The sequence below is a fragment of the Cyprinodon tularosa genome, unplaced genomic scaffold, assembly GCF_016077235.1.
Source record: "Cyprinodon tularosa strain WSP-4 unplaced genomic scaffold, ASM1607723v1 ctg525, whole genome shotgun sequence".
Classification (NCBI taxonomy): Eukaryota; Metazoa; Chordata; class Actinopteri; order Cyprinodontiformes; family Cyprinodontidae; genus Cyprinodon; species Cyprinodon tularosa.
Window position 1 is genome coordinate 708,029 of NW_024039258.1, and position 13,399 is coordinate 721,427.

Here is a 13,399-nt window from a genome sequence, read left to right on the forward strand (position 1 = left end):
GTCACATAAGTTAGGTTTTGCACCTAAACAATCTCCAAAACGAGGGATCTAGCAGTCTCCTACAACCCTGATGGCAGACTGGTTCTGTTTGTTCTCAGCCACATTGTCTGTATTCAATGCAGCTGTTTCTAGTTCCATCATTCAGATTGTCTCCTAAGCCTTCTGCATTTACAGTGAGGTCCTGTACCATAATAATCAAATGCACTGGCTGTCTTTAGAATACAGGGTTTTCCATCCCAGGGATCAGTCTGACTTTATACCTCGCACTGAGATATTCAAGAGAGAGCCTTTCCAGAGCCAAGACACCTACAGTGTCTCCTCGCGGCCACACATGGAATCTGGATACTATTGTCCAAGGTCTAAATACAGGAATCTAATTTCATCCCAGGTCATTCCACACTCTTTTGATGCCATTTATTGTTAATATACTGAGAAGTTAGTGTTGTGAAGAGGTGAAAAGATCTGTGAATTGCAAAGCCGGACTTGCAGGAAAACCCATGAAATACGTTAGCTGATGTTACATAGGAGATGACACGGTCTGCTCATTCACTCTTTTTGATCAGAGAACTGAGCCACAACTGAACTGTGCCGAGCCCTACTGTTAAAATAGCATGGTTGTGTCTGGCACAGTCCAGTTCAGTTGTGTTCCATTTACACTCAACAGGTATCTTGGTTATCATGCTCGGACAATTCTTGGCAAGGCTTCAAAAGGGTAGTGTAAATCGGGCTTAATGGCAACACTGGCAAATGGCAAATCCTGAGCTAGCAGAGGCAAGAAACTCTCTTCTCTACCCTCTCTGGTGCGCTGATTGCTCCGATCTCCCAATGTGGTTGCAAAGCTCCAGATAACGGAGCGGCGGGCAGCCTCTTTCCATTTCTGGTGCTCTCTTTCTGCCGGTGTTCTAGTACTGATTTCCTGCTGCTCCTGTGTGAGCACCAAGGCAACGTCTTTCCTAACCCTTGTTGTCCAGAAGAATCAGATTAAACCAGAATGCCTACTCCAACGGCGTTGTTTCACTTTTAAAGGTAAAAAACCAACAAAAATCCCACCGTAAAAACTTTTCCTCAATGTTTTCTGTGAAATTGGCTCCAAACCTTCTCCTGCAAGTCAGCAACTGAAATTACTTATTTTTATGAGCTAGATTTATACCCCATACCCCTTCTTATGTCCACTACTTCTACGTGCAAGGAAGAATTGGGACAGTACTACCCCTCATGGGAAGCACAAGTTATGGATAGGGCTAAAAACTAAGGCTAGGGGGTGTATTGGGATTGGGACTTAGTGTAATGTACCTCACACTGAGATACTCGATAGATAGCCTTTCTACTGCCAAGATCCCTACAGTGTTCATGAGATAACTCTCGAAAACAACATGGTCGTGGCGGATGTAAACATATGAGATATATCCATATTTCACTTACAACTCAAGTGTTTTAATTGAAAAAAAAATGCTTTTATTTTAACTGCCATATCTTCATTAAGTGCTTGTACTTCCGTTAATATAATTTAAGCATTTTGACTGTCAATGAAATTGTGTACTTTACAATAAGATACTTGGTAAAACAGGTTGTAAAAAGATTGAGGCTTCAAGCTCAAAGGGCAATTTGATTGACACCAGCGTGAATAATTAGTGAAAGAATTAATCACTTAATGTATAAATATATATACACAATTAAAAAATTAAGTCTTGATATTCTTTAGTATATTCCTAAAGAGCGGGAAGTAACTTACAATAATCATTTGTTCCTTTTAATGATGAATAATTATAAACTTTACCTTATTTGTATTACTATCTGTATTGTGGATACATACAAAGGAATCAAAACTATACAAAGTATATGAAATAATGCAACAATAACATTTTTAAATGACATAGCATCCTTTATATTTTTGATTCTCCAAAATAGCTTCCATGTTTTTTTTCATACTTTGCACATATTTTTAGTGAGCCTCATAAAATTGACTTAGATTTACCGGTACTTAAAATGGTCTTCCATCAGTCTTAAAGTGTCCACACTTTGTACTTGTAGTGTATAAATATATGTTAGGTGATACTTTAACAACAGTAAACAAAGAATTTTGGGGAAGTTCTGAAATTGATTTAGTTGTATATATTGTAAAGCTTGCAACTAGAAAGTTCCCAGGTGTCTATGTATACCTTGTACTAGTGTCAGGTTATTAATTGAATAAAGTGCAGAGGGAGTTTTATTTATTATTGCTGTTTGGAAAAAGGTGAGGTCAAATTTTGGTTCTGTTCAACCTTTTTTGCCTCTGCGGTATATGCATGAGAAACCTTAAATGCTCCCAAAGAACTCAGTTTGGTAATAAATGGTAGTCCCCTTACTGGAACTCTGAATTGTGTAGTTAGTTCAACTAAGAAACAGTATCCATGTATGCTCAGGTGTTAACAAATCTTTACTCATTATGCTTTGAACACATTTGCCAAACATACCACATAGTATACCAATAAAAACAAAAATATACAGTATATATGCCATTGCACAAACACACACATATATTCAAATAAAGTTTAATAACTAATTACATCAATACATAGATACGATTTGGATTATATTAATGATCTCATTATATTATATTGTATTTTATTGTTTTATATTGAGTTTATAAAAAGAAAGAATGTAATGTTTAATGTCTTTTTTTTAATTAATGTTAAGCTCAAGGTCAATGTGTCCAAATCTCTTTTAATTAGAAGCTGAAACAGGCAGATAGTAAAGTTGTTAAAAACCCATTTAGAGCTTTCAGACTCAGTCGTGTATTGATTAGAGAATGAGTCACCAAAGCTTTAAAGTCCTTGAGATGACAAGGCTCCTTAGCCTGGTGTGCAACAATATTTGCTTATATTTATAGTTTTTTTTTCTTTTTCGGTCTTTTATGCTGCTTTATTCAGTACATTAGTACTATACCATTCATTCGTATATTTGAAGTCTAACAAGGACACATCAGAAAGAACTTGGCGATCTATCATGCACTTTTAAGTCTAACTTCTCTTGTTCTCAGCTGCCCTCTACATCTCTAAGTGTTTTCTCTTGTTCGGATAGTTTATCTCTGCAGCTTTTTCCCATGTGAAAAACAGCTACAACCTCTGTTGAGCAGAGTTTAGGCCAACCAACCTCCTCAGTTTCTGTCACAGTTAAAACCAAATCTTTTTATGAGTCTTTTAAGTATCCAAAGTGCTAACATTACATGTAACAATCGCTCATGTTTTTACTTCATTTCTTTCTGATGTATTGCTTTCAGAGCTTCCAAAATAAAAATATAATTGAGAAATTATCCTAATAGGCAAGCAGAATTAGAAAGTGTTCTCCATTTTTGCAAATCTAGTTGATAAAAAGAAAATCAAATATTTAAAACCTGACTTGTTCTTTTCAAGTTGTCATAATATAATTGACTCATGAAATAAAGGTCTTCCTGAAAAAGAGTTTTGTGGACTGGTTAAAAAAAAAAAAAAAATCATAAGTCCTCACCTTGTTTTTTTCTTGTGTTTTAGGAATCATTGCATTTAAATCTTTCTTTTCTATGTTTTTTTTTTTTTTTTGCAGCAATGTGGACACGGATGAACTTTGTGGTAAGCTGAAGCTGCACTGTCACTTTCCTCTCAGAGAAACACTGGAATGCTATTTGACATTTTGATTGCTGTGACCAAACCCCAGAGGGCCTAAAAACTCTTTTCCATTTCTGCCTTTATCTCTATTTTCCTCTTGCTCTGTAGAGTACTTCTCGCAGCACCTTGGCGAATATGAGAATGTTCTTGCAGCTTTGGAGGAGCTTAATATGTCCATACTGAAAGCAATGGACAAAACAAAGAAGGTAAGACAAAGGAGACAGCAGGAATCCCATAACCACAAGCAGAATAAAAAAATATTTGCATCAGAGTAAAATGCATCTCTCTAAGGGTTTTTTGTCATGTATTTACATGTAATTTTTACTTTATTGCCTGCATGTAAATATAGCCAGAACAACATGCTGGATGTTAATGTTTCGTGATTTATGTTTTCTTCAAGCATTTTATTTGCTTTTTAAAACCAAACAGAGCATAGTCCTGACCCCAAAGTCCTATTAAGAATTGATTGTTTGAAATTACACCAGCAATTTTATTTCTCCTTTTCTTGTCTTTGTCTTTGAAATGTATCACAGTTAAGATGCTTTAGTGATCTATTTGCACAAGACATAAGACGCATAGTAAAATCAATGGTTTGGAACCATTTTATTGTGCAGTTTAAGCATGATAAAAATCCACTTGATGGCATTTGGCATTGTTTGCTAGAAATAAATAAACCACAGCTTACTTCTTAGCCCTGAGAAGATTACGGCCTAAATCACTGGGTCTAGATTGGAGGTCTTCAACAAGGGGAGGTACTGCATAGTTTTTTTTTTTTTTTTATATTCCCCCCAGCAATTTTTTCCACTACGTGAAATGTCTTTAAATACACATTAACATGAATTCAACACACTGTATTAAACAGATAAATGGAGGCATACTGTAAGATGTCTTTCAGTCATCAATGCTCACATTCAGCGACACACAGGAGCTCTTTCAAGCTGGGCACCGTTTCATTCACAACATCTGTCCCATCAATGAGGAATCAGAATCAGAAATACTTTAATAATCCCAGGGCGAAATTACAATCATTACATTGCCCCATGTGTAATGGAGTGACTATAGGACCAGTTTGATATAACACAATTTCATACAATATATATAATTAGGGGGTCCCTGCTCCATCCCGCCATCAGAGTTTGGAGGTCCTTGGCCTGGAAAACATTGAAAACCCCTTGTCCAGACTTTAGAAAGAGTATCATACAGACATGTTGCAATGCTCAGTAAACTGTTCATCTCTACAACCACACAATAACAAAAAAGATAGAGCAGATGAAGACCATAACGTATTTCTCCTCTGATGTTTTTTTTTCTTTCCATTTTTCATCCTTCTGTCCTCCCTGTTTTCTGGGCAAAGGTAAACAAAAAACTATTGTCTCTTTGAAACCTACTAATTTTTACAGTGCTTATCAAGGACAGATGATAAAAAGAACAACCTTTGTGTGGAATTATTTCTCTCTTCTGTAGCAGTCCAATTAAACACAAGACAAACAAAAAAACAAAAACAAAACATAAAACATGCAAACTAAAAAAAAGAACACCAAGGGACTTCAAAACTGATAAAGGGATTTTTTATTGTTCTATAATAGTGGGGTGCCTATGTCTTTTCTTTTGCACAACTGTGTGTCTCCAAACGAAGAGCACCCCCATTCACATATGAAACACACTTATCGTTAAGTTCCAAGCTTTATAGGTTAGCCCCACAAAGCTTTTTTTGCCTTAGAAAACAGATTAGACAATCACCATTTCCACAAGGCCAACAATTTACCTACATCTACTCATAGAAATTTGGATTCCTAAAAGGTGACAGGAAGGAAAGATTGAAGTGCTTACATTTATAATAAAGACAAAACTAATTTATACAAAAGGGATTATCTCAAGGAATCTCTTAACCAAGTTGGCATAAATTGCACAAAAACATTTCTTTATCAGGTGGCTAAAGTTAGTTAACTTCAGCTCAAACTTTTGTAAAGGTGCTTACCGAAATATCCCATAGAAATGTCTCCACTCTCCAGTCCTTTTACTGGTGCTCTGTGAGAACACCATACGCTGTCAGATCGGCATACACTTAGGATTTTGTCTAAATTAATTCAGACTCAATATATATATATAAACCACAGCCAATGTTTTATATGATTTTAAACATAAAAACAAAATGTAACCAAATTTGAATTTCCGCACACAGGTTTTTTACTACTAAAGTATGCTGATCTGACAGAACTGCGGCGAAGAACCGGCGAGCTGAATTCAAATAGGTAGCATTGTCTTTAATTCAATTCAGTTCAGTTTATTCATATAGCGCCAATTAACAACACGTCATCTCAAGGTACTTTACAGTTAACAGATCATACAGTCAAATTGATTCAAAATTTTCTATCTAAGGAAAACCTGTTGATTGCAGTGACTCATTGACTCGAATGCAATCCCTCACACTGAGCATGCTTGTGGCAACAGTGGAGAGGAAAAAATCCTTTTTAACGGGAAGAAACCTCCAGCAGAACCAGGCTCAGTGTGAGCAGCCATCTGCAGAGGCCAACTGGGGTTCAAGGAGACAGAAGCAGAGATACAAAAAGCAGCTATAAAAGGTGGCCCTGTCCAGGAAACACACAGCCGGGCAGACGAGCTCCGAGCCAACTCCCACGCCAGAGGACGCAGAGAGCACATCCAGCCAATCACAGTCAGAGAAAGAGGACTACACTGGAAAACAGCCCTTTATCATGCCTTACACTCTCACACCGACACCAAGCTACGGAATCCCAAAGGCAAATAGCTAACATTTCAGGCATCAGGCTACATTGAAATTCAGCAGGTAACAGACATATGAAAAGTATAGATTCAAATATAGTCCTCCACTAATCCGATGCTTTTAAACTAAAAAGTGTTTTATTTGTATATCTTTCCTAAACATTATCCTTTATTCTATACTCTTTTATTGTGTAATTTTGGTAATAAAGACCAATAGATTATCATATTGATACTAAATTGTCTGAATTTAGTTTCAAATACATTTCATAGGACATTACAAAAACATTAAAACAGATTATATTTTTAAACATGTGTATATTATTTGACAAAATATTTTACCAAAGTTAAAGTTAGAGTTATTGCAGAAAGTTTTTTTTTTTTTCTTTTTAAATGTTAATACAATGCTACAAAATTTACTCTCTGCATTTATCCCCTCCCCTTGGGAGCAGTGGGCTGCCATGGTGCAGCACCTGGCGAACATCTTGGGGTTAAGGGTCTTTGCTCAGAGAGCCAGAGTGGAAGTCTGTGGGAGTGGGGTTCAAACTTAGAACCTCAGGATTCCAAACTCTATGCTCTAACTACTAAGACAATACCCCTGATAGAGTGAGTCGATAAAATTTAGAAAAAAAAACAGCCTGGACATATATGTGAAAACTTTATAGTGACCTAAACCTAATTTTAGGTAATTTTTAAGAGACTTCTTTGAACTAAGTTCTAATATTTTCTCTTTGATTAATTTATTATATTAAAAAAACAAACTATGGTTTTAATAGCACTTACTGTTGTAACTTACCAGGTAATAATGGATATTATTTGCGTTTCCCTCTCCTAGTTACAATTCTGTCTTCCTGTCTGTCTTGTGCCCCCAAACTAAAAGACATGCTCTTTTTTCTAACTACTACTTATTTGTTACTTACATTGTCTTCAATATGCCTTGCTCTTCCCATTGCAACCCTCACTCAACTTTGAGTTCAACTATTTGCTATCCATCCACTGCATCTAATGTGAACAGATCCATAATTTGTTTGGTCAAATACTTCAAGCTTCCCTGTGATTTACAAAGCATTAATATACAGCATAAATGTCTACATTTAAGCCTGCCATTTATTGTCATTTGCATAGTTTTGAGCGGTATGCCTATTGCAGAGTCGTTATCTCAATGACTATAAAGCTTTGATATATTTTGCAGTCCTGTTATGACCTACAATCCGATTTTATACCACTGCTGAGGTCTTTATGAGCCACTCCTACTGTATGTAGAGAAGAATTTAAATTCAGTGAAAATTTTTGATTTTTAAGCATTAATTGTCTGCTTATGGTCATTTCAGCACATCTTCATTAGATTAAATTCCAGACTTCAGCTAAGCTTCTGCTGCAATCTGGTTTGTCGCAGCATCTGAATTTTTAGTCTCACAACAAATCAATGTTGAAAGACTCCAGCCAATAGGTCCATCTCGTAATCACCAGCGGGTCAAACCCATGACATGCAAGCAGTGTTTCTTTAGGTGGGCCCGGTAGCAATGACGACAGTCAGAAGGGGCTTAAAAACCCGGCTACGCTGGAGGACTCACCTGACGATACCACAATTGACTCTGTTTTAGCTAAAATGGTGACAATTGCTATGTGCATTTATAGATGGGAAAGACGTCTATGCTTTTCTTCTGACATGATTTGGAAAAAATGTAGATTTATCAGCTTACTCCGTCGAAACGTCACGATTCTCTGCTACGATTGGCTGAAAGCGTATTATGAGAGGTGGGTGCTAGCTGGAACGTCACCCAATCATCTCAAAGTATTGTACTAAATGTCCCTCCTTTTCACGGAGAGACTGAAGTGCAGCCATCCCAGATTGATAAAGTAGAATTCAACTCAGTTCTACACATATCAATCTGGCTACTGCCAGGTTAGACTTGAAATAGGACACCCCATAATCAATCATGTCTAAATGTGGTACAAACCAATTTAAAATTACAAAGAATAATCCAAAATGCACTGATGTGAAAACTCTAAAGACCAAAAAAAGAAGCAATTTTTAATCTTAGACAACCGAAACTTTTCTTTCTAATTATTCAAATTGTGTTCTAATAGGCCATGATGATTAAATTTTACTTTTAGATTTAGAAATCCTGAGGGCCTCTGTGACTTTTAATGTCACTGAGTCATGATTTATGTGGTTTGACAGAAAAGAAATGCTAGAAGTCAAGCTAAGTTTGAGCCTTTTAATGATACAAATTAGAGATGCTTGATTCCTCTGACTGCGGTCCTGTATTTTAGCAGCAATTCAGGTGTCTTCTCAGCGTGCGTCCGAACTGGCTCCCTCTGATCTCCCATTAGGGATATTTCCATTACAGAGCCAGAAAGGGCAGGCAATGGCTTACTCATACTCATTAACCACCAGAACAAAACATGCTTTATTTTACCTGTGGGTTAAATAAACATGAAAGATAATAGTTGCTGATTCCCATGTAAAAGCTCCTCTCAATGTAAATGAAACAAAGTCAGAAGAAAGGTTAAAGTTGGAAAGGGAGACAGAAGGATGAACAGCCAGTAATGAGGGTAAATTATCAGAGATTAAACAGATGACAGATGTAAGGATAAATCAAAGGGATACTGTAATTAATCTGCATGGAAAACCTTGTTAATTTGTCTTATTAGACACAAATTGAGAAGCTCGAAACTCTCCTCAGCTCTTTACATCCAGTGCTATAGTCTAGTTATTGGTGGGTTTACTATGACCTTCTATCACTATTGAAACTATTACTTAACCCATAGGCTAGCATTTGCATGATAAACATTATTCGTTTCTTAATGCAATGTAACCATTTTATATTTGTAGCCCAGTGAAAAACTATTTCTGCAACAAAAACAGGGAGAAGATTCAAACAAACTTCACTGAAGCAACCAACAAGTTTATATTTAGATTTTTTTTAAATTGATACTGTTCTTTTTTCTTTTTTTTTAAGAACACTTTGGTGAAGATCATGAGAAAAATTATTAAATGATTACAACAGTTATGAAAAAAATACTTGTGCAGTGTAGCTATTTCCTTTAAAAATGGGGTATCAAAGTGAGCAGACTACAAATATAACTTTTATTTTCATTTTACTGTACATCTATGTGCAATAAAATTTTACATGTGAGGTTTTAAGTTGACAAAAATATGAACTTAATCTGTTAAAAAGTGGAAATCTGTCCAGGATGTATCTTGTTGAAAATAGGCACCAGTACTGCAACAACCCTGCATGCTTATAAGGTAATAATTGGTAATTTGAAAGGTTTAAGGGAGGGTTTAAGTTTTTATAAGAATTGACATGCGTAGATATATACCTAAAAGCTTTCAAGAGTTAGGGGTTTATAAGTATTGAGAAATACAAATACGTAACAACATAGTAATAGAATAATTAGTTTGAATTAAGCTATGTGACATGGGCAGTATTTTGTTACATGCCAATTTTGAATTTGTTTAATTTCATTTGAATGCAAACTCGGATAGTGAAAAATACAGAACCCAGGAACAGACATGGGAAAAATATATATAACGTGCGTACAAAATACCTACGCACTCCCACAAAATACCAATTCTTTCCCCAAAATTCAATAAATAAATTAAGTTAATTTGTGGCCATGGAATACTAATTAGTATTCCTCTAGAAAAAACTAATTTGTGCGCAAAGTTGTTCTCAAGGTGTATTTATTTTTTGCTACAACATACGGGTGCAAACAGAATTCTAAAACATAATCCTTATACAGCACGCAGTTAGAGGAACAGAGGAACAAACCAACATGAGGGACAAGGAAAGTCTGATGGAGTTTTATTTTAGGTGTATGATAAACTATAAAGAAATTCTGATCAGCCTGGCTTTGCAAGGATTTCTTTTTAGTGAGGCATTGTAATAAAATATTGGCAGTGAGGTATGAATGATGACCAGATGTACCGATGTGTGCATGACTGCGCTGTAAACTGACTTCTGCTGCTGTCCAATTGGTGTTTGTCTTGAAACTTTCATGTTTCAGCTCAAGGTCAAGCTGGAAGAGGAAAGAATGCAAATATGTTCATGTGGTAAGTGCAGAGTGAGCCAATTAAGCCGCAAATAAGTGCATTCATTACTTGTCTTACAGTATTATGTGAATCCTATAGGCAGCCGCAATCTGTAACAGTGTGGCAGGTATGATCACTATGTGGAGAAGACATAGGCAGATGAGAAGGAGAAGAGAAAGGACCTTATCTTTTAGAGTGAACAGCTTTAAAATGACAAATGTAAAAAAAAAAAAAAAAAATACTAGGACCTATTGAGTAAGATGGCTTGGAGCCTTGAACACCATAGAGGGACTTCTAGATCATTAGCTGGAGCTGAGTTTTATCAAAGCTCAAGTGGTTGGGGTTTATTTCCATCTGCAGCGGTTTTCTTATGCACACAGGGCTTGTTATGCTGCGTTATTACGCAGGATCCAGCGTATATATTCAGTTTGTATATATTGTCTTACTCCTCTCTCTTCATCATTCCCAGCAGCAGCAATCTCTGCCTCTGACCTGAACAGAGATAATTTCTCCTCTGTTACTGGGATGCGCAGAGAGCCTAATAGCGCATATTTACACATGCTGAAGGCTAACTGTGTGAGCAGATGCTTTGTTTGTGCTCTGGACAGATGTATATGGACTCTTTTCTGTTCTTTAACCCACCAGCAATGGACTCTAAGGATGAAGCCTATAGGCTCACCCCTTAAAGTTCTGGGTCTCACTGGTTTCTATAGCTAAAAAAAAGGGTGATTTGGGAGTTGATTCTCCAGCACCAGTAGTCAGTGAAGGGCCACTTAGCAGGTGTTTTTGTGGAATAAAATGTAGTCATTGATGCCCTTCACCAAGGATAAATATAGATGAAAAAATGCATGACTTTAGACTCTGGAAGATAGAATTCCAAAAAAAGAACATAGGTCAAAACCCACAAATGTTTTTAACATGGCGAAAATGCTCTTTTAATGGCAAAATAAAGTAGTTTGTCTGCAAGAACTGGTATTCCATGTGAACAAATTTTAGACCTAGATGAACTTTATTGCCATGTTGTATACAAAGAGTGTATACAAAATGAAATTGAATTGCATAAATTTTTTCTATAGTGAATGAGTAGCTTACAACAGTGAATAAGTGTGTGTGTGAGTGTTTTGTCCCTGAGTTGCAAAGTCCACATGTTGGTAAAAATGAAGGAGAACAGTCTTCAAATTAGCCTGGTTAAAATCCACAGCAATGATGAAAACACCCTCTGTGTGTGGCGATTGCAGCTCAGAGATTGACTGTATAGAGCACTTATGGCCTCTTTTGTATTACAGCTGGGGGACACATAGCAATGATGCTAACAACAGTAAACTCTCTAGGCAGATAGAACAGTCTGCAGATAACTGTCAAAAACTCGATGTCTGGAGAGCAGAAGCTGGCGACCAATCTAACATTTTTACACCAGCTGTTGTTGCAAACACACAGCCCTCCTTATCGGGTCTTACTACTGAGTTCGAGGTTCCTATAGTGTGAGCCCCTCCAGGCTAATGGCACAGGGAGGCGGGAATCCAAAAATCCAACTTAAAATGTAACACGAACCAGAACCATGGAGACATCAGGGGAAAACAGCACGTGGAGTCAGGGAGAGGCGAGGAGAGACGAGGTAACACTAGGAACCAGCACTAAGGAACACCACAAGGAGAGTATTTATGGGAAACTGAACAAAGAGAGGACTAACGAGCTGATTGGGAGCAGGTGTGAAGAGAGGAGTCTAGAAAGGAGCCAGGGAAAAGAACACCAACACAAGTTGTCAACAGAGGGCAACAAATAAAAACCTAAGAACTCAAATATATCCAGAAAACACAACAAAATAGGTGTACCAGGGGGGGGTTAAGCTTCTCCCTGAAATATTTTTTTGGAACTTGGGATGTCTGCTGTCATGCATGTAAATCTCTTTGCATGTTGTATGAAGATAACATTTGTGAGTCCAGACTTGTTAGCACTATAGGCTAGTAGTTGCATTTTAAACTCATCTGACAAGAGCACACTTTTTTACATGTTTTCTGTGTTTCCTACTTTGCATGTGTCAAGTGGCAATTAAGACTTTTAATCAATTTCTTTCAACATTGATTTTCTTCTTTCTCTTGTTATATAGGTCAGATTTGTAGAGTTGGAAGGTTTTTCTCATGCTGTGACTTTAAAGTGAAACATGTTGAATTTCCTCTAAAAAAGGGGTCAGCAACCCAAGGCTCCAGAGCCGCATGCTGATTTTTAGTGTCCTCCTTGCATAGCCTGCAAAACACATTTCAGTGTGGCGCGGTGCCAGGCAAACAAAGCGGCGGGTGTGTCTTGGGCCATGGATCACAAAGGGAAAAAAGGAAGATAGCTGATGAGAACAGAGGATTTAAAGAAGAATGGACCAAATCATTTGCTTTCATTATCAATGTGGAAGGATTGCCTGCATTTTTGCTTCGTAATGAGAGGTTGTCAAAAAAAAATGTTAGTAATTTGGAAAGGCATTTCCAGGGAAGGCTAAATATGCAGCCGACCACCAAGTTGGGAGTGAGAGAAAAAGTGTGATTTCAGAACTTCTGGATAAATTAGAGGAGAGCAAAGAAAGTCTTAAGAAGTGGTTTGGATCTCCAAACTCCACTAGTGCTATTAGTTTTGTTGCAAGCATTGAAAATCGTCCACAGATCCAACAGGTAGCGCTCTGATGCAGGGATGTGAACTTTCTTTAGTTTTCTTTCCCCTCAAAACCTCAAAATAAAAAATAACACCAAGCAACGCTGCTGATGGAGGATGTAATATTTCGGGGTTAGAGAGCTCTGCTCTGATGAATGTCAGTTCCTGCTTGGTCCCAAAGGGCTCAATCAGCTCCTCCCAATAGAAACACGTCCACCATAGAATCATTCCTTTATCGTGTTTCTATAATTTCATCAATGCAACGACATCTAAACCGTGCGGTGAAGAGCCAATATGTGACATTTGCTCCAGGATAAACATTTAATCATGAATGCTTATTATATATTAAAGCCCTCAT

At 37.0% G+C, this 13,399-nt stretch overlaps 1 protein-coding gene across 1 annotated transcript in view; it reads left to right on the plus strand.

Annotated features, from left to right (window-relative positions):
• The window catches only part of necab1 (N-terminal EF-hand calcium binding protein 1), a 54,392-nt gene that overhangs the window by 13,084 nt on the left and 27,909 nt on the right, over positions 1–13,399 (plus strand). The window contains exons 4-5 of the mRNA XM_038304053.1: positions 3,562–3,587; positions 3,732–3,829. Of these exons, the coding sequence (XP_038159981.1) occupies positions 3,562–3,587; positions 3,732–3,829 (124 nt within the window). The remainder of the gene's footprint in view (positions 1–3,561; positions 3,588–3,731; positions 3,830–13,399) is intronic.